At 32.6% G+C, this 22385-nt stretch overlaps 4 protein-coding genes across 6 annotated transcripts in view; 1 reads left to right on the plus strand and 3 right to left on the minus strand.

The window, feature by feature from the left end:
• Positions 1-170, minus strand: part of Cand1 (Cullin-associated and neddylation-dissociated 1) — a 58806-nt gene extending 58636 nt beyond the window's left edge. The window contains exon 1 of the mRNA XM_080176265.1: positions 43-170. Within this exon, the coding sequence (XP_080032391.1) occupies positions 43-113 (71 nt within the window). The 5' untranslated portion in view covers positions 114-170. The remainder of the gene's footprint in view (positions 1-42) is intronic.
• LOC145331550 (transmembrane protein 177-like) lies at positions 122-7603 on the minus strand. 3 transcript variants are annotated; one of them, XM_080176264.1, is made up of 11 exons: positions 7380-7603; positions 6315-6399; positions 5741-5858; positions 4434-4602; positions 4023-4111; positions 3639-3740; positions 2983-3133; positions 1995-2064; positions 1294-1345; positions 924-1084; positions 122-763 (listed from the first exon to the last, which is right to left on the minus strand). In XM_080176264.1, the coding sequence occupies exons 1-10, from the start codon at positions 7560-7562 to the stop codon at positions 949-951; spliced, it is 1155 nt and encodes a 384-aa protein (XP_080032390.1). In that variant the 5' UTR covers positions 7563-7603; the 3' UTR covers positions 122-763; positions 924-948. The 3 variants fall into 3 exon arrangements, with proteins under 3 accessions (XP_080032390.1, XP_080032388.1, XP_080032389.1); XM_080176263.1 differs by having other exon boundaries at positions 140-763; positions 903-1084; XM_080176262.1 differs by having other exon boundaries at positions 122-1084.
• On the minus strand, positions 7572-9045 carry LOC145331549 (tRNA (guanine(37)-N(1))-methyltransferase). Its single transcript, XM_080176261.1, has one exon. It carries the CDS (start codon positions 8994-8996, stop codon positions 7608-7610), a length of 1389 nt encoding a protein of 462 aa, XP_080032387.1. The 5' UTR covers positions 8997-9045; the 3' UTR covers positions 7572-7607.
• Positions 9046-11329: 2284 nt separating this feature from the next.
• Positions 11330-21747, plus strand: LOC145331554 (dihydrolipoyllysine-residue succinyltransferase component of 2-oxoglutarate dehydrogenase complex, mitochondrial). Its single transcript, XM_080176266.1, has 15 exons — positions 11330-11487; positions 12145-12209; positions 12711-12777; positions 13557-13606; positions 14068-14146; positions 16717-16783; positions 17378-17609; positions 18017-18103; positions 18432-18543; positions 18897-19140; positions 19375-19485; positions 19803-19885; positions 20426-20508; positions 20989-21056; positions 21514-21747. Exons 1-14 carry the CDS (start codon positions 11416-11418, stop codon positions 21038-21040), a joined length of 1404 nt encoding a protein of 467 aa, XP_080032392.1. The 5' UTR covers positions 11330-11415; the 3' UTR covers positions 21041-21056; positions 21514-21747.
• The last annotated feature ends 638 nt before the right edge of the window (positions 21748-22385 follow it).

A 22385-nucleotide genomic window follows, 5' to 3' on the forward strand; every position in this document is an offset into this window, starting at 1 on the left:
AAAAAAATAAGAAAATTATAGTAGTTGGCAAAAATATTGTACCTGAAGTCCTTGTCAACACTTGTCATTTTCTCCAACAAGTTGGTGATCTGGTAGGCAGGTGCTGCCATCATCACCGACCTTTTTTTAGTTTACCTCTGAAATGTTGGACGTTAAAATCACCGATTTATCTTATTATGTAGGTATACTTTAATTTATAATGATACATTAAATAGTTTTGTTAGGATGTTCATAGTAAAACTTTCAAATAAGGGAAAGGAAGGCATTCTCGTAACTTTACCAAAATACTTATGTAATCGAAATGATTTATGTATTTTATTCACAAAGCTATTTTTCAGTTACAGGAACAAAATAACTGTTTCAAATTATTGCATGTCGATATAATTCGCCCAAAAATCATTTTACATGGTGTTTTTTTGTACAAAATTACATGATTCCAACCCCTTTAAAAAAAAACCTAGAAAGACTTTGGAAGATAAATCATTCTTATGTTCTCTCATTTGTTGGTTTGAAAACTTTGGAGATTTATATCAAATCTTGATTGGGTTGTACAAACTATAAGAGTGCGAACTCATCGATAATTTATTTATGGGTTAATTTGTTAATTTTAATTGGGGATCTAATTGTATAAATCGTTCAACGTCTTATCCCTTCAGATCCCTGTTAAATCATATTTTTTATTTGTTGAATTCTAACTCATATAAATCATAGAGGATATTTTTCATGTAAATTTTAAAATATTAGGTAAAATCCCATAAATCGCCTGGGTAACCAATCTCCCGCATTTATAAAAAATATAAATTTTGAATAAAATTTAGTAATTTTCTTACATTAAGTATTAAGACAGAATATAACTGGTTTTATTTCTTAACAAGAAAAAGGGTAAGAAGTTGGGGTTTCACTGGTGATCAACAAGATTTTACCAATTCAATTTTAATAAACTAATAACTATGAAGAAAATGAGTTAAGCTGTTCTTGACATATTTGTCTCCTTTCTGTTAGGAGTTTATTTTTGAATCTAATAATTCCATAAACTTCTTCTCCTTTCATATTGTATAACTTGTCAGCTCCCAAAACAAGCTCTCTAAAACAATAAAAATTCATTTTAATTTTTAATATTTGATAATTGCAATACAAATATACTTTGGATGCTACCCACCATTTTACTTGTAGTTAAACAATATAATACTATATTTAATAATTTTGTTTTTAGTAAAATTTTCTAAGTGCTACAAAATTCCTTAAAATGAACTATCCGAATCCGCAATTTCCATTGTATTTTATTAGAATTACCTTTGTGCTGCGTTTCTTTGCAACTGCTTAGTATAATATTCAACTCCACCTTCTAAAATAACAAAATTTCATTAATATCTTTTATTTAGTAGTTGGGTGCTTCTATGGGTGTATGAGTGTTTCTTACATTTTTAAGCTAATGGGCAGAGCTTTCCATTTTTGTTTGTACATACAAAAAAATATTGTGGTTATTTAATAAATATTGCAAAATGAATTACCTATCGGTTTAAAATATTGTCGTATTAGTATTAGAAAACTTAACCTTTCCCCAATAATTCCAAACCATATCCTTATACTAAAGTAACAGGATGTCTATGTGTTTGTGTGTTTGTCTGAGTGTTTGTACCGAAGGATCTCGCTAACCGCTGAACCGATCGGGTTCTCCTTAACAGGTTAGCTTCTCATAAGTCTCGGGAAGGTTTATAACTATTTTGGGGGAGGGTACCACCACCCTCCCAAGAGAAATGACAAAAAAATCGAAATTTTAAAAAAAAAATTTAGGGGAGACTTCAACGTCAAATAAAGAGGTATCGTACATAAAAAATTAACTTTAACAAACAAAAACATTTAAAGTGCCACTAGAGGCCACTAGAGGCCTCTAGGGGCGTAGCCGCTAGTATTATTATAAAGAACTATTTAAGATATTTGTTTCATTTTTTTATATATTGACCAATCCCTGCTTGCCGTAAAAATGTGCAAACCTGCATATTCTCTGGATATTGAAGCTGCCCCTTGATCCATTTTTCCTTGATACATTCGATTTAAAGCATCCTGAAGGAAAATTAAATAAAATGTTTGGTATTTATTAGGATTGGGAAGGATATCCGGCCAGATACTGGATATTGAAACTATCCAGATACCGGACATCAGGCTGTTTTTAAATGCCGGATATCCATTTATCCGTAACCGGATATCCGCCAATTTGCCGGACTTTGAACGTTGGTCAGATATCCGACCCAACCCAAGTATTTATGAAAACTAGTAAAAGTAAACTAAAAAGCTGTTCTTTAATATAATAAGACAAAAATAATCATAAAACGACTTATTTCAAGTTCAATATTGATCTCGTCAAAAGCAACTAGGCTCACTAATACTATACAGGATATGCTACCCCCCCTCCCCCTTGTTATAGTTTAATTTAAATTAAAAGAAGAAAGTTTTCTGTGCGCTACTAGATGAAAACTACCCAAAACTATTATTTTTATATTTTCGCTTAGTTGCATAAAAAAGGGGGGGGGGGGGGCGAAAGTGACACTTTTTGAAACCAAAACTAAAAGTCAAAGGAACTCAACTAAAAAAAAGAGTTACAGGTCTGACATTTTGCATGGTAGTTGCTTTAAAGGGGTACAATATGGAACTGTGAAGAAACGGCGGCGCAACCGCCGAAAACCGCCGAGAAAAGGCAAAAAAAAATTCGGCTGGAAACGGCGGTTTTCGGCGGTTGCGCCGCCGTTTCTTCACAGTTCCATATTGTACCTCTATAAAGCAACTGCCACGCAAAATCTCAGACCTGTAACTCTTTTTTTAGTTGAGTTCCTTTGTTGACTTTTAGTTTTGGTTTCAAAAAGTGTCACTTTCGCCCCCCCCCCCCCCCTTTATAAATTATAACAAGATCAATATCGCTCATAACACGGTAAGATAAATTTGAAAAATATACAAAGCAGCTATGCGACAGAAAAAGCTACTTGCCTTGGATGCAAAATAAATAAGAAGAGAACAATTTAGAACAGACGCATAAAGCGCCCCCCTAACAAGGGGAACTTTCTTGAATAATTTCAATGTGTCATTAATTTTTCTTGAAAATAGATGGCACATCATGATGCAAACAGCGCCAAGAGAACCTGTACAATAATATATGTTCTTTCTTATTCGATAAATTAAACTTATGAAGTGTCCTATTCCTATTTCATTGTACTACTAGCGGCTGCGCCCCTAGCATCTAGGGACTCTGTAATTTAAAGGGAAGAACTGAAAAATAGCCTAAAACCATCCCAAGACTTAGATTTTAAAGATAAAACAGTCTAAAACCATTACGGGACCTATATGAAGCTTTCCTGAAATGGAGGACTCAATCTGTTTAGTATTTATCGAAATCTTAAGCTTCAGACAAAAATACCTTATTACTTTATATATTAGGATATAAAATTCTACATTTGATAGCATATAACCAATTGGCACTCAATCTGATATTCATGGAAAAAAAATTATGAATTTCACAACTATGCTTCCATTTTCTTACCCAATAATAGGTAAGGACATTCATCAATCACACAACCAATCCCTTGATTTTATCAAAGTCTGGGATGATAGCAAAAACACTTTGACAGATAAGAAAGAACACAATTCCTTCAACAAGATGCGGCTTAAGATCTCTAACTTTCACAATTTCTCTGGCAATTACAAACTTCTTGGCATTGTCAGAAAGGACCATTCCTTCAGCTAAAATTCTAAAATCAGGGATCGTTAGTCGTCAATTTTCTAAGGGTTACCTAAGTAATACCTTACAAAATTAAACCAACTTTTTTTAGTCAGAAACTACCTATGCATGGTTGCGTTGCGCCTGTTTGTTGGTCAAGTCTTTCCTTTAGGTACAAAGTTTACATAATTTTATCACGTCCAAAAAGTGTCATTTATTAGTAATGTTTTATCGATTTTTTAAAATTACAATATATCTCAAATAAAACCTTCTCTTTGTAAGTACATTTCAATGTCAACTGACGATCACTTGCCTTGCATGTTCTGACGATCTCTCTTCGTCATTCAAAGTTTTGACAACGGCAGTTCCTTTCCGTCCATATGCTAGAGATCCCAAGGGTACCTAAACAAAGACATCAATGTATAAACTCGAATAATCTTTAAAAAGCTTTGCTATGACTTGTATTTCTATCGTTACACCACTTCTGTGCCCCTAGCATCTATTTCTAGGGGAATCATGTTTAAGGGAACAGAAAAATAGCTTAAAACCATCCCAGGACCCATGTAAAGATTCTCTTAAATGGAGAAGTCTCTCGGTTCACTAGTTAGTAAGATCTTACAAAAAAACCTTACTGCTTTATATAATACTTTAATCTTAAACATTAGCTTGTTGTTGCGGTGTACTTTTAGACATAATTAATTGTCCTTGTTAAAATAATAATTACCTCATCTAAAGACTGAAACTTAAACCAGAATGGTATCCCAACCATAGCTTTGTTGTTTAGCTCTCCCCAGCTGTATGTATCATTTAGGTTTAACATAAAAACGTCTAAATTATCTCTCTGTTCCTGACTGAACTCCATGTCTTGAAAGACTTCAGGTAATATATTCGTCCTGAAAATAAAATTTTATAATTGGGGATAGTTTAAAGAATAGGATTTTAATTAAGAGAGGGAACGTTATCGAAACTATTTAAGTAAGGGGAGGGGGGGGGGAGGTTTCTTTGAAACAACTTAATATTTTTGACTAAAGCTTTACTAATTTTAATAAGTAATGTGCTACAGTTATAGCAAGGAGTAAACACCTGCCCACATACCAATGAACCTAACTTTAGTTTACACATGAACCACTTGATGGATCATGCAGATATTTTGGACTTAAGCTTTGAGCTTCGCTGTTGTTGAATGGTGTTATCCTTCATTTTTAAAAGCGAAGCTTTTCTATAATTAGGGTCGGTCCGTACGTCCGTAACAGTTACCTCTTTTCGTTAATTTAAACAGGTTAGAATTGTCATATACAGGGTTTCGGATCCGGATCCGCAGACTCCAAAAAATGCGGAAAAAATGGAAAAATCTACCTAAATTTATATAAAATCTCAGACATTCTCTTGATGAGAGCCAATCTTTAAGGTTTAGGTTCAGACTTGAAAATTAAAAGTATTTTTGACTTTGAATTAAAGAATAAAATTTTTTTGAAAAATTTGGTGATTTTATTTTTATTGTCAAAGATCCGGATCCGCACGGACCAAATTTTGAGGATCCGGATCCGCATAAAATCAAGATTTTATGCGGATCCGAAACCCTGGTCCTATAGATTTCAAATTTGTATGCTGATTACTATAACAGTTAGGTACGACTTAGAAAGCGAAGCAACTCTTTAATTTCTGCCAGAAAGTCCGTACGTCTATTTAAAACAAGCTTATTTTTTACTTTTTTAGCAACAAATTTTGAATATTAAAAATATAATATTAATCTGATTCTATGAATACTGATTCCTTTTAAAACAAGGTACAATGTGATACATGTACAATGTACCATTGTACATATAAGCTTATCCATTAATATTCAGTTCTGACACTCTATTAGTGTTGATGTTTGTTTGTCCTCCCATTTCAGAGCTTCGCTTTTATGGATGTTGTCATCCTTGTTTTTAATCAGGTTTGGTCATTTTCTAAAGAGAAAAAAAACTTGCAAAAAAAACCAACAAACAAAAATATTACAAAATAGCTTCGCTTCTATCTTATCCAACTTACTTTGTATGCACGTCTAATTTGACTGTTATTCCACCTTGATACAGATGATAGAAGTCCTTGACATATTTCATGAGAAAAGAGTTCCTACCCCAGTACTGAGCAACATACAATCCGGATCCTTAAAAGTTGAACAAAATATGATGTAATCAGGAGATGTGTAGTTTCCTTAAAAAATCCTATTTGTAATTAGGTTTTTTGTCTTTAGAATAAGATTTTAATAACTACTGAACTGATTGAGTTCTCCATTACAGGAAAGCTTTACAAAGGTCCCATAGTAGTTTTAGGCTTTTTTTTAAGATCTATTGGTTTTTCGCTAATTCTGCCCTTCTTTGCCTTCTAGGTTAAAAAATATTCACCCCAAGCATGTAAAAGAGTTTGTACGTTCCTACAACAGAAACTGTTAGGTTAATTTGATTTTAAAAATTAAGAATAGTAGGATCTTTTTGAAACTGTCTGGCAAAAGTTTATCTATGATGATTCATAACAATTTATGTAGCAAGGCTACTATAAAATTATACTACATAGGTAGTTTCAATATATAAAAAAACATAAAGATGAACATTTTGTAACTTACCTGTTATAAAAGCAGCCAACACAGCCTTTCTCCCCGGAGGGGTTTGCCACCACCTATAGAATCTTATATTACGTGGCAATGACTCCTGAAAAAGTTATGAATATTCTAAAAGGAAATCATTCTTATATAATAAATGTAACAAGATGTCTGTGTGTCTGTCTGTACCGAAGGATCTAGCTAACAACTGGACAGTGGAGCTTCTCATAGTTCCTTAGAAGGTTTATAACTATTTAGGGGGGTGGTACGGTAACTCCACCCTCCCAAGAGATATAATCGCCCTTGGAAATTTTTTTGTTTAATTTTAATATTTTTATCTAAAATGTAAAGTGCCCCTGGAATCGCAGCCACTCATACATATCAAAACATCTACATCCATTAATCATATGCATAAAATCAATTTATTATCTAAAATGTAAACAAGGATGACAACATCCATAAAAGCGAAGCACTGAAACGGTAGGACAAACGGACATTAACGCTTGTATAGTGTCTGATCTGAATATAAAAGTATAAGAGTCAAAGCAAAATTGTAGGTAAATTTGTTGAAAAACTGCTTGATATAGGATAATGTTTAAGGACATACTTACATTTTTAGGACTTGATTATAGAGTTGCTTCGCTTATAATATTGTTCTTTGTTATCTCAGGAATTAATATACCAAAAATCAGATCAAACGGATAAATAGTTCACTTAAATATTTGTTGTTTAAAAAGTAGAAAAATCAACATGTTTAAAATGGACGTACGGACATTCTGGTAATGATTATAGAGTTGCTACGCTTTCTAAATCGTACCTAACTACTACAGGAATCATCATGCAAAGTTTGAAATCGATAGGACAATTCTAACATGCCTAAATTAACGAATAAAAGCTATCTATCTCGGACGGACGGACCGACTCTAATTATAGAAAAGCTTCGCTTTTAAAAATACGTCTGAAGAACAACCATAAATTATTATTTATTTTTAAATAATCCAAAGATTTTTGTGTCATTGCATTCATACGTTAAAATAGAATTTCTTAAAATGAAAAATAAATCCCACCCCTTAAAGAAAAATAACTTACAATTGGTATTTTTGTAGGAGTAGGGCCGCTGGGCTTGGCAGACTTTGTAGCACCTACAATTGGATCGAACTTAATGCTTTGTTCGTTCTTAGCGCCACTCATTGTACGCTTAAAATATTGCAACCATCCTTTACCGTTCTGAAATGGCTGATTGCTACGAAATATTAATTTAGGTAATAACATTTTGTTTAGTCTGAAATTAGAAAATAAGATACAGTACAAAAAATATCACTCTTTTAACTTTTTATTTTTCTCATCTATAGAATTTTCAGCTAGTTTTCTTTTTGATAAATCCCTAAGCAACACTTCAGCAGGAATCTTAACTGAAGCCCTGTACATATCTTTATTAGGGGCCACACTGCGTACAAAGGCAATCTCTTTGAGGTGAACAGTGTCCAATGTAATTCCAAGATATTCTTCGACTCTTTGTAGCACGTCTTTATGGGGATCTTCAGCCTTAGAGAATGTATAAACATGGAGAATAGGCAAAGGAAATTCGTTTCCAGATATTTTCTCTCTGTCGTTCCATAGAAGGCCTTGGAAAACATCAATTAAGGTGACCGCTAAGGCCGGAAGGTTCATAGTTATATGAATATCCCTATCTTGGCTATTTTCCTCTTTGTACATAGCCAAAAATTCTTGCAGAAAAACTTGTTTAATAAAATCTCTAGCATCCAAGTTACAGCAATTTATTCTGTCTTCCCTAATTTTGTTCTTTTTAGCATTATACTGGAGCCATTTGTAAGATTCCGGGTTTAAATCGTTTGCAAAAACGCGGCATTTTCGCGCAGCAGGTATTGCAAACGGGCCCACACCTGCACAAGCATCAAACAGTATTGAATCACTTTTCAACATCTTGACAATCCTCTCATGTTCAGTACTTAATCTTGGATTCCAATAAACCTTAGAAAAGTCAAAACTAAAAGTGTTTCCATTTTCTTTAACTGTGACCTCAAAATCTTTCTCACCCGCCAGAACTTCCAATTCAAAGTTCCTATAGGTATTGTCAATATTAGATGTTTTGGCCACTACAGTCTTTATTCCCGGTAGTTCCATAAGAACATGCCCGATAACATTCTTGTATGGTTCAGTATAATCCTTCAGGTTCAAATGTATAATATGTCCTATTCTAGAAAAGCCACTCACATCTTCTCCATCGGGTAAAATATGCTTTAACTTGTCATTAGGATTCCAATTATCACTGGTTAATGTAAAATCTTTCAAACAAAAGTTTTCGTCCTTAACTGATATCTTATCTAAGTGTTCTTTAACCGTTGACAAGTCACTAAAAGATTTTACTGTTTGAGGACTGAGAATTATCAATTTGTCACCTCCCACATCTGTAGCATTTTCTGACATTTCTGCCGGCTGGACGTTTGACAGGTTAGGCATTTTAAAGACAAAGTTTTTCAGTGGAGCTTTAAGTGAACTAACATGTTCTGACTTTACCCTAAGGCATGGTAACTGCACTTTTTTGTTAAACAGCTCGGGTCTCCATTCCTTCATGCCCTTGACAGCCTCTGGTGGTGATATTGAATTCATCTTCGATGATTTTCCTCTAGCTGTGTAATAAATGCAACTACGATGTAAGTGGAATAATTTCGGTTGAAACAACATCCGCCACAATTTAAATCCAATGTTTACATTTTCCTCTGAAGTGAATAAAGAAGGTTATTTATAAATAAAGTTTAAATAATCAACTTATAAATGACGTGTACATTTCACTCTACTTAGATTTAAGTCATATTAAAATAAAGATTTGACATAAAATTTGAGGCTACGGGCACTGCAAAAACTATTGGAAAAAGAAGTGCAACAATAAAGAGCTAAATTAAGTTTGAAATGCTCTTCTACAAATATTAATTTGTGAGATTGTTTACACCAAAATTAATGCTGAAAAATGCTTGTACCAATGTACGTTTGATGTTTTTATAAAAAAGAATTCATAAGCTTTAACAAACAAAGAAAATTAATTACTACAAACAAAATATTTAAACGCTTTTGTACTCATATTTTATAATCATTGTTTTCTTGATTTAGTAAAATTTTGTAATACAAAAAAATATTAAATTAGGTATGACAGTGCTTTATTTTAATAAAAATTTTCTTAAAACTTACAAATCAATTTGCCATATAATATAAAAAACCAATTATGTATAGTAATTTTTGCATAAAAACATAAATAAAATGATTTTTAGTTTGTCATGAGCGGCGAAAATTCGGCGTGTGCGCGTTGTGTAAGGAAATGCCGCGATTTTGTCTAAAATATATATTTAAAAAGACGACATTCAACATTTTATGAGAAAAAAAAGGGCAGCTTCAGATATTTTTTTATCTTTATACTAGCGTAGCACCCATGGAATATAAGGGCTTTGTATTAGAAAGGGTAAAAAAGGGTCAGAAAAGAGCCTAAAACCATCCCTTAACCAATATCTGAAGCTTCCCTATAAAGAATAGGATTCTTCGATGAAACATCTCCAAGTCTCAGACTAAAAATCCTTACCACTTTATATAATACGATAGTATTGTACCTTCCTGGACCTGATAGTGTCATTGTTATTAGCCTAGGTTTAAGAACCCAAATAGTTTTTTAACACTGCTAAAATTTTACGTATTTTGTACGCCCAAGGGTTAAGGACACTCACCAACTAAATTAACCATCTGAATTTAGCACTGTATGACGTCATTTAACACTGTTAAAATTTAACGATGGGTACGATCGTTTAACAACATTAAACGATCTGTAAACACGTTTGATTTGGGTCACGTGACCATTAAAATAAGCTGAATTTTGATAATTTGTCTGTTTGTTTATATACCAAGCCAAACCATTTTTCATTTACTAACATGGATGTACATTTCGTACAAGGTTATTAACTTTTATTAAATATTCTCTTTTTTTAAACAGAGTGTCAACTTTTAACTTTTGTTAATTAAGTTTTGCAATGTAATTATAAAAAAGTTTGGTTTATAAAAATAATAATTTAAGGTCAGGGGATGCATCTACCATTTTTGTTAAAGCATTTAGATGTTATAGCAAAAACAGTATAAATGTCAAAAAAGTTTTTTTTAAAGTTTTCAAAAAATAAAATAAAAGATAAATGATGTTATATTGAAAAACTATATTAATAATTCAGTAAAATGGCTGAGTTGCAATGAAAGGCAACCCTCTATTGTTTTTTGCTCTTTAAAACTTTATAACTGCCCAAATACTTATCTAAATTTGAAACGACGACATATGACGTCGACATATGAAATGACGAAATATGGAGAATGCCAAACCAAACACGGCAAAAATATAAAATTTTTCTATGGCAACCCTTAATAGACCTTGTTTACAGCGTATAACATTTAACTTTGTTAAACGTTGGTTAACACTGACGCATGTAAACAAATGAAATGTCCTTAACCCCTGGATGGTTAATTTGAAGAGTGTTAAGATTTAACATTGCTAAACAGTGTGAAAAAAAACGCTTTAAAACGCTCAATGTTCTTAAACCCGAACTATTGTGCTGCAAATAAAAAAGTTTCATCGATACTTTTATGTTTTTAAGGTAGGTATAATAATTGTCGTCTTTTATCTTAACAAAAACGACATTTTCCCTGAAAAATATATCTCACAAACTATTTTTTAAAGTCCTATCAACTCAATTCTTAAAGTTCTTTAAGACACATGAATATAAAAACTGTTTATTTTTTGTAATTTAGAAGTTATATTTACCCCTAGCAGACCAGTAGCACAACAAACGTGCTAAATATTTTAAAATAATACTGAATATGTTTTTCATTAAACTTTTAAATTTAATTATTTCCACAAATTGGGAACTTTTTAGTTAAAAAGCGAAGATAATTACCATAGGTCATATTAATAATTATAGTATTTTTCTATTTCAAAATGTTTATTTACTACGTCAGTTGTTGAGAAAGGGAGAGGAAGCAGAAAGCAGACTATTTAGGGAAAGGAATTATTTCTCTCTAAACAGCTGATTTCATATTACACAGACCTTGCAACAGCCATCAAAAGGGTTGTAACAACATGCTCGCCTCTCGGAGCACTTTTAGGGGCCTGAGAGCCCTCCAGGGGCCTCTGAAACGGTCTCTCCACAAAGTAAGTGTTGATTTATCACTGTAAGTGTGTATTTTTGTGAATTTTCATGTGTAATCGAATGAAACGCCCATACTCTACTGTTAGAATTAAATGTACTATTGGCTGTTTAATTATATGAATTATTTATGTATATTTCATTATTTTCAAAAATAAATGCATTTTTTAGTAGCTTAGCTACTTTATAACTCATTTTATCCGTCCGTCTGGATTGGTTTATATTGGGCTATGCCAAGGAAACGTGACAGTTTTGACCTCTGAAAAAGATATGAAACTCGAATATTTTAGTGAAGATTCCTTAATCACGATCGAGTAGTATCGGAGTTTAAAAGATACCTAAAAGTCTGAATTTTTTTCTTACATTAAATTACTTTAGAATATTTTATATAAAGAAGCTCTCTTTAGCATTAAAAGCGTTGGTAATTTAAGATTTATATTCCTATATATCTTTGTCCAATTTATCAAATGAACAAGCTACGCTTTTATAGATATTTGTGATATGTTAAGTAAATTGTCATCTAATGATTTACCTAGCAATGACTGAAACTTATGACTAAGAAAAAGTTGATAAGAAACAACCCTCCAAAATTCTGTCGGGTGGAATTGAGGCATAATTGTTTCCTTTAGTTTCCCTCCCCAATTAAATACTTTCTTATTAAGAACCAAGGAGTGTGTACTCGCGGTCTTTTTGTTGAAAACAGCGAGAAACCACTGTCCAAGCAGGAGTAAGTACTTTTTTTTCTAAAATCTTAGTTATGCAACATAATGATATTAGATATTGTTTTTCATCAAGTTACCAGGGGAAAATTGTGAAAATTTTAAATACCATTTTATGTCCTCTAATTGTTAAAATAAAAGTTGTTATAAATTAAACCTATTGCTGCTATCTCAGACAAAATTGACAATCAAAGTAAGATAAGTCTAGAATGAATTACCTTTCCCAGTTAGGAATTCTAAACAAAGTTAAGTACAATTATTTGGTTGGTTCTCTGTACATTGAAGATTGGGGAGAAAGGTGGTGGAGGTAAGAAAAATAGCGTAAAACCAACCCCAAGACACTTAAAAGCTTCCCTGAAACATACAACCTCATTCGGATCAGCAATTTGCCTCAAATTTAGCTTAAGACTTAAAATTTTCTTTACATTATTGGATAACAACACAGCAAAACTCGTTAAAAGGGGCCCAATAAAAATATTGAGAAGTAGTAATCTAATTGTTTTATTTAGGTACCGTGTGTTGATAGTTCCTAATAATAGTTTTCATACAACCAGATTTCTTGGCAATGAAGTTAAGGTACGTGCCATTTATATTAAATAAACACACCTAGGTATTTAAAAAGAAAAAAACGAACATTTAGAATCAAATCAATGTATTAATTCTTTTTTATTTATTTCTTTACATGAAAGAAAATAATAGCTTGCAAATGATTGAAAGCAGGGTGTCGGAGCCGTATAATTTTGATGCGGCTCCGCGGAGCCGTATTTGGAAATACGGCTCCGGCTCCTACCTTGAAATTAATATATCAATTATTTTTCATTATTGAATTTGATAAAATAAAATAAATAATATAAAATATTTTGCTTTTATTTGATTAAAGCTATATAAAAGTAGAAGGATGTGTGTCTATTTGTTAAGTAACAATAGTTTTTCAGTTTATTATATGGAAATAGATTGTTGCCAAATTATAATATTACTTTAAAAAATCATTTTTATCTAGTCCGGAGCCGGAGCCGTTTTTAACGAAAAATACGGCTCCGGATCCGGCTCCACCATAAATGTTGCTGCTCCCGGCTCCAGAACACTGATTGAAAGATTCAACCACATGGGTGTATATACTTTATATTTTTCAAAAAAAGGAAATATCCCGTATTTTTACAATAAAAATTGGAGGGAAAAAAAGAGGGGATGGGAGAAAATATTCATCTAGGTTGGAAAATATACACCCCTGTTCAAATAATAATATGAAAATGTTTTAAACTACATATTTGTGCAACGTTTTTTAAACTGTTGTTTTTACAATAATTTTGTGCAAAGTTTTTAAACTGTTGTTCTTATAATATTATTATGTGTAGGTCTTGGAATGTCCACCATTCGCGGATTCCATCAGCGAGGGTGATGTCAGGTAGGATATCTTGTTGCGTACAAATTAACATTTTTCCGTAAAACTTTCCGCAAGTTAACAAATATTTTTAAATTTTCTTTGTTTATAACAGTTCTTCGTAATATATTTGAAAAGAAAATTAATCTAGTAATGATTATTTTTTACTCAAATCATCATTTGCAAAGAACAATTGATATAGAATACGTGGATAAAGTGAGAGATACCTGCTACTCTGATAATATGTTGCTCCCAATCGGCTATTATAACGCCCCCGCCCCAATGACTTTACCCCATCCCCTCCCCTGACCATGGAGAAACGAATTGACCATATCTGGGGACTATTTTAGCAACCTAAATTGGCGACAATAAACTACAATATCATTATCCACGTATTCTATATCCATTAGTAGTCAACAGAGCGTCGTGATTCGTAAAACTTAGCCGTTGAAAATTCTAAAACATTTTAATTTTGATACTTTTAGGTGGGAAAAGCAAGTTGGAGACTCCGTAGCTGTTGATGAAGTAGTTTGTGAAATTGAAACTGATAAAACTAGTGTCCCGGTAAGATAGACAGATAGAAGGTAGATAGCAAGATGCTGAATTAGATTGCAAAATAGTTTTTAAGTATTAAACTGTAGAAGTCATAGGGGTTAAAAGATATCTGCTTGTAGGTCTGGGGGATTTTTCTATCAAAATAGTTCAAAGCCAAAAGACTGATAATACAGAACTATTTAGAGTGCCCAATATAATCTAAAAAAAAATAATTAAACGAAAAACCACCCTTATCTCTTTCACCATTATTTTGAATTATATTTGAAAACAAGGATGGCAACATCCATAAGTAGCGAAGCACAAAAAATTGTGGATGGGAATACGTACAAGTAGATTTAAAGTGTATTATTAAATCAAGAATAGATTTATTGGAGAAAATAAACACGAAACCTTGTTTTATTTTGTAGGATGAAGACGGTTAAAGTAAATAACATACTTAGTAGATGCACATAACAATGGGAAAAATATTTTGAAACTGTTAATGCAAAAAAGTTTTAAAATTAGACCAAAAATACCAAAGATATGGGGAAATTTGTCAAACATATAAGAATAGCCAAAAACCTGTTAAAAGGCAGTCTGACCGACATTGTTGTTTTCTTCAAACGACAGGAAATTTAATTTTGATATCTTTAACTGAAAAAATTTTGAAAATCGGACCATAAACACCAAAGATATGGAGAAAAATGTAAAAAATATAAAAATAGCCAAAAACCTGCAAAAAGGCAATCTGACCGTCATCGTTGTTTTCTTCAAACGACGGGAAATTTAATTTTGATATCTTTAACTGAAAAAATTTTGAAAATCGGACTATAAACACTAGACCGACTCAAAATGCTAAATTTTTTGGCGCGCAATTCTAACCCATTTCTTTTATGATATAATAACTATTGATACCAAAAAAAGTGTTCTGGTAGCTTTTTTTCAGCAATATGTCAATTTCGATTTTCATGAAAAAGGGGAAGGGTCCCCCCTGGGGAAGAAATTTTATTTTCTTTCCAACCATGGCTTTATATACCTTCCTGAATGCGTCTTGAAGAGTACATTACAGATCAAAAAACGATTTTTAAAAATATTGACCCTGGCAAAAGTTATTCTCAAAAGACTGACAATTTTGGCCATTTTAGCAAAATCAACTAATTTTGACAGTTATTTAAGGATAACTTTTGCCAGGGTCAATATTTTGAAAAACCGTTTTTTGATCCTGAATCTACTCTTCAAGACGAATTTAGGAAGGTATATAAAGCCATGATTTGATAGAAAAAAAAATTTCTTCCCCAGGGGGGACCCTTCCCCTTTTTTATGAAAATCAAAATTGACATATTGCTGAAAAAAAGCTACCAGAACACTTTTTTTGGTATCAATGGTCATTATATCATAAAAGGAATGGGTTGGAATAGCGCGCCCATTGAATTTTTTAAAAAGTGGTAATTCTGAGTCGGACTAATAAACACCAAAGATATGGGGAAAATTTGGAAAAATTTGGAAAATATAAAAATAGCCTAAAACCTGCTAAAAAGCAGTCCGACCGCCATTGATGTTTTATAGTTAAATGTGCTCCTTAATGATGAGAATGTTGTCAATAAGTTTCGCTACTAATAAGGGGATTTCTGTGCCCAATAAGGCTCTTTGAAGGAAAACGCTGGCTAAACAATTAGGCAATCAGTGGATAAGTAGTAGTTTAGTAGATCTTAAATAACACACTATTATATTATTAGAATGTTACAGTACACCTGGGTCATTACTATTAGTTTATTTATAAGAATAAGGGGTTGTCAATTAAGATGTTATGATAAAGGGAAGGGTTTGTATTATATGGGAGTAGTGTCATATGATCAAAAAAAGAAAGCTGTTTACAAATGTGTACTTACCTTAATACTTAGCGACACAGGAAATAGGTAATTTAGGACAAATCAGAATTACAGGTACTAAGGATATTTTTAAGTAGTAGGGTGAGGTGTGTGCGTGTCCAATAAGATCCCGTAAACGATTAAACATTTAGATTTACGAAGATTAGAGCTGTCCCTCCGTTTTTTTGGAACAAACAAAATTTATAATTATAGAGAAGCTTTGCTAAAGAAACACAAAATGATATTTATATACATTGATATAGAATTAAATGTATATCTTTTCGGTGGGAATATCACAAGATATAATTTCATATTTTAAAATTTATTATATTTTAATCTTTAATAGAGCATCTGAAGCCATATTATACTTTTAGCCTCTAATTATCTGTTTTTGATATATATCAAAATTTAGTATAGATAGATAGATATTAATAGACAGACACGTCAAAATACATTTATTTCACTTTAAAAAAAGCTGTCTGGATTTTTTTCTTTTGGCACGAAGAATTATGCTTAGTTCACTAAAAGGGAGGTGGGTGGGTTTGAGTCAGGTTGTAGAATATCATTCAACAGTTCATTCGATGGTTAATAGTTATAAATTAAATTTTTCTAGAAAAAATACATTCACTTTTATTCAGATTCAAATTTCTATTACGTGTTTCTAGAAAGCCGTAAGTGGACTTTTGTATTGTATTAGTTTTTTTTTAATATTTTCAGCTAATTTTCTTTTAGGTTCCCTCCACAGTAGCTGGTGTTATTGAAGAACTTCTTGTTGAAGATGGTTCTACCGTTTCCCCAGGTTATTTGGATAGATATATTCATTGGATAGCTAGATATTTAATTGGATATCTAAAAAAATATATAGAAATACTAAATAAGATGTCATTTATGATTTCATAGTAGTTAAAGATTGTTCTACTATTTCCATTTGAAATAGTCGATGTAAGTTAAAAATAGATGCATATAAAACATTGATCTATTAAAAGATGGTTCTCTAATAGATAAACAAATAGCTTGATACCTAGTAATCTAATTAGAAAGCTAGATTCCAAAGAAGATTTTATGACTATAGATGGCATAGGTACTTGTAGAACATTAAGTAAAAGCTGGATGAATAGATTGGATAGTTAGATAGCTGTGAAGTGAAACTAACTAGGTATATATCTTTTTAAGATACTTACATATATCGGGTATAGTCCCTTTCGTGACAGCGCTTCTTAAGGTGCGTTTCGTCGTATTTTCACAGTAGATTTTCTTATATTTCTAGCCCCTGCGGGGCAGTACCCCAACCTAAAATAACCTATCAAAAGCTACTGAAAATAAGACGAAACGCCTCTTAAGAGGTGTTGTTATGAAAGGGACTATACCCCATATATCCTTTAACATTTCTTAGGTACTAAGCTGTTAAAGATCAAGGTAGGCGCTGGCGGTGGTGCTGCCCCAGCTGCTAAACCTGCCGCAGCTCCCGAGCCAGTCGCTGCTGCACCTCCCCCACCTCCACCTGCAGCCGCTGCCGCTCCTCCCCCACCAGTAGCAGCCGCCATCCCCGCTACTCCTCCCCCCGCCCCTCCTGTCCCCAAGGCTCCCGCTGTTTCACGTCCCCCAATGGACCCCCTTCCACCCAGGTTTGATTTGATTATATTTCCAATGGTTTTTATTAAAGTTGGTTGGTTAAGAAAATAGCTATTTTGGCATTGAAATATTTATTTAAAGTTATTTTTCTAGTTTAGAAATACCTATTAGTTTTCATTTTTATTTGAAAGATTTGAGTCAAAAATTGGAAAATTAACATAAATATTAAATACATGAAAAAGTAATAAAAATACCTAAGTAATCATGGCACAAATGAGTTCAACTTTATTCTACTGATACTTATTACACCCGACAAGGGATAGAATTATAAACTGATTGTGTGGGGAGAATTTATGGAAATTATATTTGGATATAAAAAGTAAAGTATTTTAACACTAAGCTCTGAAATAGCTTTATAAAAATTACATTTGATTTAACCTTGCTATCCCTACCCCTGCAGGGCTCCCGTATCTGGTTCTGCTCCCATTGTGAAGATGCCCCCTGCAGATCCTACCAAAGAAATTGCTGGCACCAGGTCTGAACACAGGTATACATAATTTAACTTATTTATTAACAGCTGTATTAAATAGGTAACATAGCGAAAAAACAAAAATTAAATCAATTTTAGGAAGTATTACATACCTCTAATAGGGGATTCTCCACCTTATGATCGAATCTTACTCTTAATGATAAAAGGAAAATAAATATCCAGCTAAAAACCTGACAAGGATCTATGCCAAGCATTCCTGAAGAGTAGAATTAACTCAGTTCGGAGGTTTTCAATCAGATCTTTAGACACTTCGAATTTTGTCTAACCGTCAGTAGCTAAAAGTAAGTATGAAAAATAACTGCTGAACATTTTTTGTTATTTGAAGAGTTAAGATGAACCGTATGCGCCAGAAGATTGCTTCTCGTTTGAAGGAGGCCCAGAACACCAACGCCATGCTCACCACCTTCAACGAGTTGGATATGTCTGCTATCATGCAGGTATCTACCTACCTAATTTTCTTTTTGTTTTAGCTGTTGTAGAGAGTGCAGTGTTATCACGTAGGAGGCATGAGATCAGGGAGGGGGGGTATAATGTGCTGTTTATTACACTAGTCCCCAAAGTTTTATAACGTTTTTTTTTATTTGTTAGCGTAACAACTTTGGTGGCTTTTCTGAATTTTGATTTGTTTGGTTCCTTTAGTTGATTGTCCAAACAACGTTGAAAACACTAATTGTAATCTTAAAAAGAGGTAATTTTGTGTATGTACATCAATATATCGGCCATTGTCTTATCTCTTAAGATCCTCACATAATCACAAGAACAAAAAAACTTATAGTTTGTTTAATTTTAGTTGAGAAAAGAAAGCCAAGATGCCTTTGTTAAGAAGCACGGAATCAAGATGGGCTTCATGTCCGCCTTTGTCAAGGCCAGCGCATACGCCCTCACCCAGCAGCCCACCGTTAACGCCGTCATCGACGGCTCCGACATCGTGTACAGGGACTTTGTAGACGTCTCAGTTGCTGTGGCCACCCCCAAGGGTCTGGTGGTTCCTGTCCTCAGGAATGTTGAGGCCATGAACTACGCTGATATTGAAAAGGAACATATCATGTTTTTTATGCAATTTTGATTTAATGATTTAAAGGATAAAATTATAAAGTTCTGTAGGAAAGGGATTTCGTCCTTTTCCTTTAAAGATCATAATTGAGACAAAATGTGCAAAAAAAAAGTATATTTTTTAATTGGCAGAATTTTTGGAACACACAATTTTTTATAGATTAGATACGTTTAAGGTTATTCCGCAATGAAAAAAACATGTTCTGTTTGTAATCAGGGTATTGCTGCTTTGGGCGACAAGGCCAAGAAGAACCAGCTCGCTGTCGAGGACATGGACGGTGGCACCTTCACCATCAGCAACGGTGGCGTGTTCGGTTCCCTTTTCGGTAGGATTTTATTTTATCTAATAAGACAATGGTAATTCTTTAGGTAACAAAAAAGTTAATTCGTTCCATGATAGCTTTTTTGCCTACTATAAATGCTTATTAGTGTAAAATAAGGAAAAGTTTTAACACGAACAAACTTTAAGATATACTGGTACCCTGGCAGGTCTAATAATCACGTTTATAAATCGTTGCCCCAAAAACTTAAGGAGCCTTCTTTGAATTTTGATTGGTTTGTTCCAAAATAGTAGTGTCCAAATCTTTCATCTATTAGTTTATCGTCCAAAGTTTTATCCCTGCTAAATAGGAATTAATTGAAGGTACCCCAATCATCAATCCTCCCCAGTCTGCTATCCTGGGCATGCACGGAGTCTTTGAGAGACCTGTTGTCAGAAACGGACAGGTAATAAGATTGTAATTAGCTTCGCAACTCTAATTAGCAGAGCTCGGCAGCCGAGTATCAGCCGCCTGTAAGCCTCAGAAAATCAAACTTACAATTTTAAAAATCAACTGGAGTCTAAACCTGACCCAAATATGCCAATCTCTCTTTCCAAAAATATATTTAAAACATCTAAACGGAGTTAAGTTTGAGACTTAGTCTGCAGTTGCCGAGCACTTGTAATTAGGATATGTCTGTCCTAACAAGTCTTTTAGTGACTTGAAAAAAACTGAAACGTAATGAAGTTATTAAGTCCTCAGTTATGCTTTGCTTTTTTTGTAGATTTTTTCGATGAATCATATTCTTACGAATTTTATTAAATTTGCTAGGTACTTAATTTGCATTTTGTAGTTTCATTTAGGGAATAATAGACCTACCAAGGATTATTTACTGATGAAATTTGGATAGTCAATTGTGATGGCATTGATTACGAGATGGGTTTTTTTGTTAACCTTAATAGGTTGGACAAACTGTTCCTATTTTTAAAAACTTTTTTCTTATTAGGTGACAATCCGGCCGATGATGTACATTGCCCTGACCTATGATCACAGGCTGGTGGATGGACGTGAAGCTGTTACTTTCTTGAGGTAGGCTTAGGTGTATTGTAGAGTAGCTGCTCTGCACTTAGTTATAATTTGTTTGTGACTCGTGAGTTTTAACTTGTACGTAAACAAATTTTTTGATTAGTATAATTGAAAAGAGATATGTTTTAACAAGAAATTAACCTCAAATTTTTCCATGGAAATTAAAGGTTGATTTATCGTTAGTCGTCAAGTCCTTATGTTCCCTTTATCCATACAAAAACAAATAAGATAATCATTATTTTCTACCAATGGATTTTTAAATATAATGTACTGTACATTATTTATGTGTTTCATAGATATGTTTTTTTCGAATGTAATCTTTTTAAGTTAAAAGATGAAAATTTTATTCAAAATAAAAGAAATTTTCTTTCATTATACCCATTTTACATGAGAAAAAAAACTTTAAAAGATGAGATGTCTCTTCAATAGGTTTCTCCAGTGTTTAAAACAAGTATCTTCAAATAATTGTAATTCTGTTTTCAGAACCATCAAGCGCGCAGTTGAAGATCCCCGTGTTATGCTTATGGATCTGTAAATTATCAACACCAATGCAGGAAAAAATTAAATAAGAAATTATAAAAAATATTTTATGGTTGATTTTAGTGTTTTCATTTATAGGGATGAGATAATACAACAATGGATATAGAATATATGTGGATATTATGCCACGGGGAAAATGTTGTCAATTTAGGTTGCAAACATGGACATCATTTATTGGACTGTTTGTTCATCCAGTATGAGGGGAGAGGATAGGGTAAAAGGGTTGGATTGGGGGGGATTATTATTTTATCCAGCTACAAGAATCAATTTATTTGAGTGCATGATATTGTAAGATCCAAGTGATAATAGATCCATTGTTACAACCACAGAATGGCAAGTAATGTTATTTTATATATCATTCATAATACACCTTAGCTAACTAATTCTTTAAAACTATTCCATGTTAGTGTGGAAAATATCCGCTATTTTCGGCGATTTCCATGGAAGTTTCTTATACAATTTTTAATACAGAGCAAAGACAGAGAGGCGTAGCTGGAAGTTCAGAAATGGAGACGTGGGTTTCAAGCCCCCCTCCACTCCCTCAATATTCTCAAAAACAACCTTTAATTAAAAATTAAATTGTGACTTTTTAAAATTGTTAGTTAAATTAATTTATGAAGCACTTTATAATTAGTTACTTGTTAAAAAAAGTCGCAACTGTCACCAAATGGAATTTTAGTAGGATTAAATTATTTAGATTTATACTGGTTGCAATATTTTATTCTTATATTTAATTAAATTAATTATAACTATATCACTTTTTATTATTGATTATTTTTTACTTTGCTTTTTTATTTTTGCACCACGTATTAAAAAAATAAAAGCTTTAAAATCTGACGCAAAGTAAAAATATTGTAAGCGTACTTAAAGGACATGAAACGCTTTTTTTCTCAAAACCATTTTGATGTTATTTCAAAACCTTTTTACTCAATGTAGTCATGAAAAAATGTCACAAAAATGGTTTAAAATAATGTCTAAATGAAATGTTACAACAATACGGGAAACATCACAAGAAAAGATGTATTGTTTTTATAATTTAAAAATCACAAAATCATGTTGGAAAGCCAAATACATCATTTTTTATGTACATGTTGGTTTTTGTTCCAAAAGGAGCAAAGATACTCTATAACTAGACTATGGCCGTTAGATAGATCCGTCATTATTAAATACTTAATGTATCATAACTAAACAGTAAACAATGCGGTACTTTTTTTCAAATTCTTCGCTTTTTCTTCTCCACATCTTTTAAATTAATTGTCCTTGTCTTTTATATTTATTTGATATTTAAATGTTATTTGTTGGCTAGCTAAAAAATTATCTTATACAAGGACATGGGAGGG

Source organism: Acartia tonsa, chromosome 11 (genome assembly GCF_053477335.1).
Source record: "Acartia tonsa isolate MP-2025a chromosome 11, ASM5347733v1, whole genome shotgun sequence".
Taxonomy (NCBI): Eukaryota; Metazoa; Arthropoda; class Copepoda; order Calanoida; family Acartiidae; genus Acartia; species Acartia tonsa.

Bases quoted from the DNA above. Each gene is read 5' to 3' on its own strand.
- LOC145331550 (XM_080176264.1), bottom strand. From the start codon at position 7,562: ATGTTATTACCTAAATTAATATTTCGTAGCAATCAGCCATTTCAGAAC. The intron at 5,859-6,314 runs GTAAGTTACAAA...TCAACTTTTAAG, and splicing joins GTTGGCTGCTTTTATAACAG to GATCCGGATTGTATGTTGCT. The intron at 2,065-2,982 runs GCAAGTAGCTTT...ATTTTCCTTCAG, and splicing joins TTATTTATTTTGCATCCAAG to GATGCTTTAAATCGAATGTA.
- LOC145331549 (XM_080176261.1), bottom strand. From the start codon at position 8,996: ATGTTGTTTCAACCGAAATTATTCCACTTACATCGTAGTTGCATTTAT.
- LOC145331554 (XM_080176266.1), top strand. From the start codon at position 11,416: ATGCTCGCCTCTCGGAGCACTTTTAGGGGCCTGAGAGCCCTCCAGGGG. The intron at 16,784-17,377 runs GTTATTTGGATA...AACATTTCTTAG, and splicing joins TGGTTCTACCGTTTCCCCAG to GTACTAAGCTGTTAAAGATC. The intron at 19,886-20,425 runs GTAATAAGATTG...TTTTCTTATTAG, and splicing joins CTGTTGTCAGAAACGGACAG to GTGACAATCCGGCCGATGAT.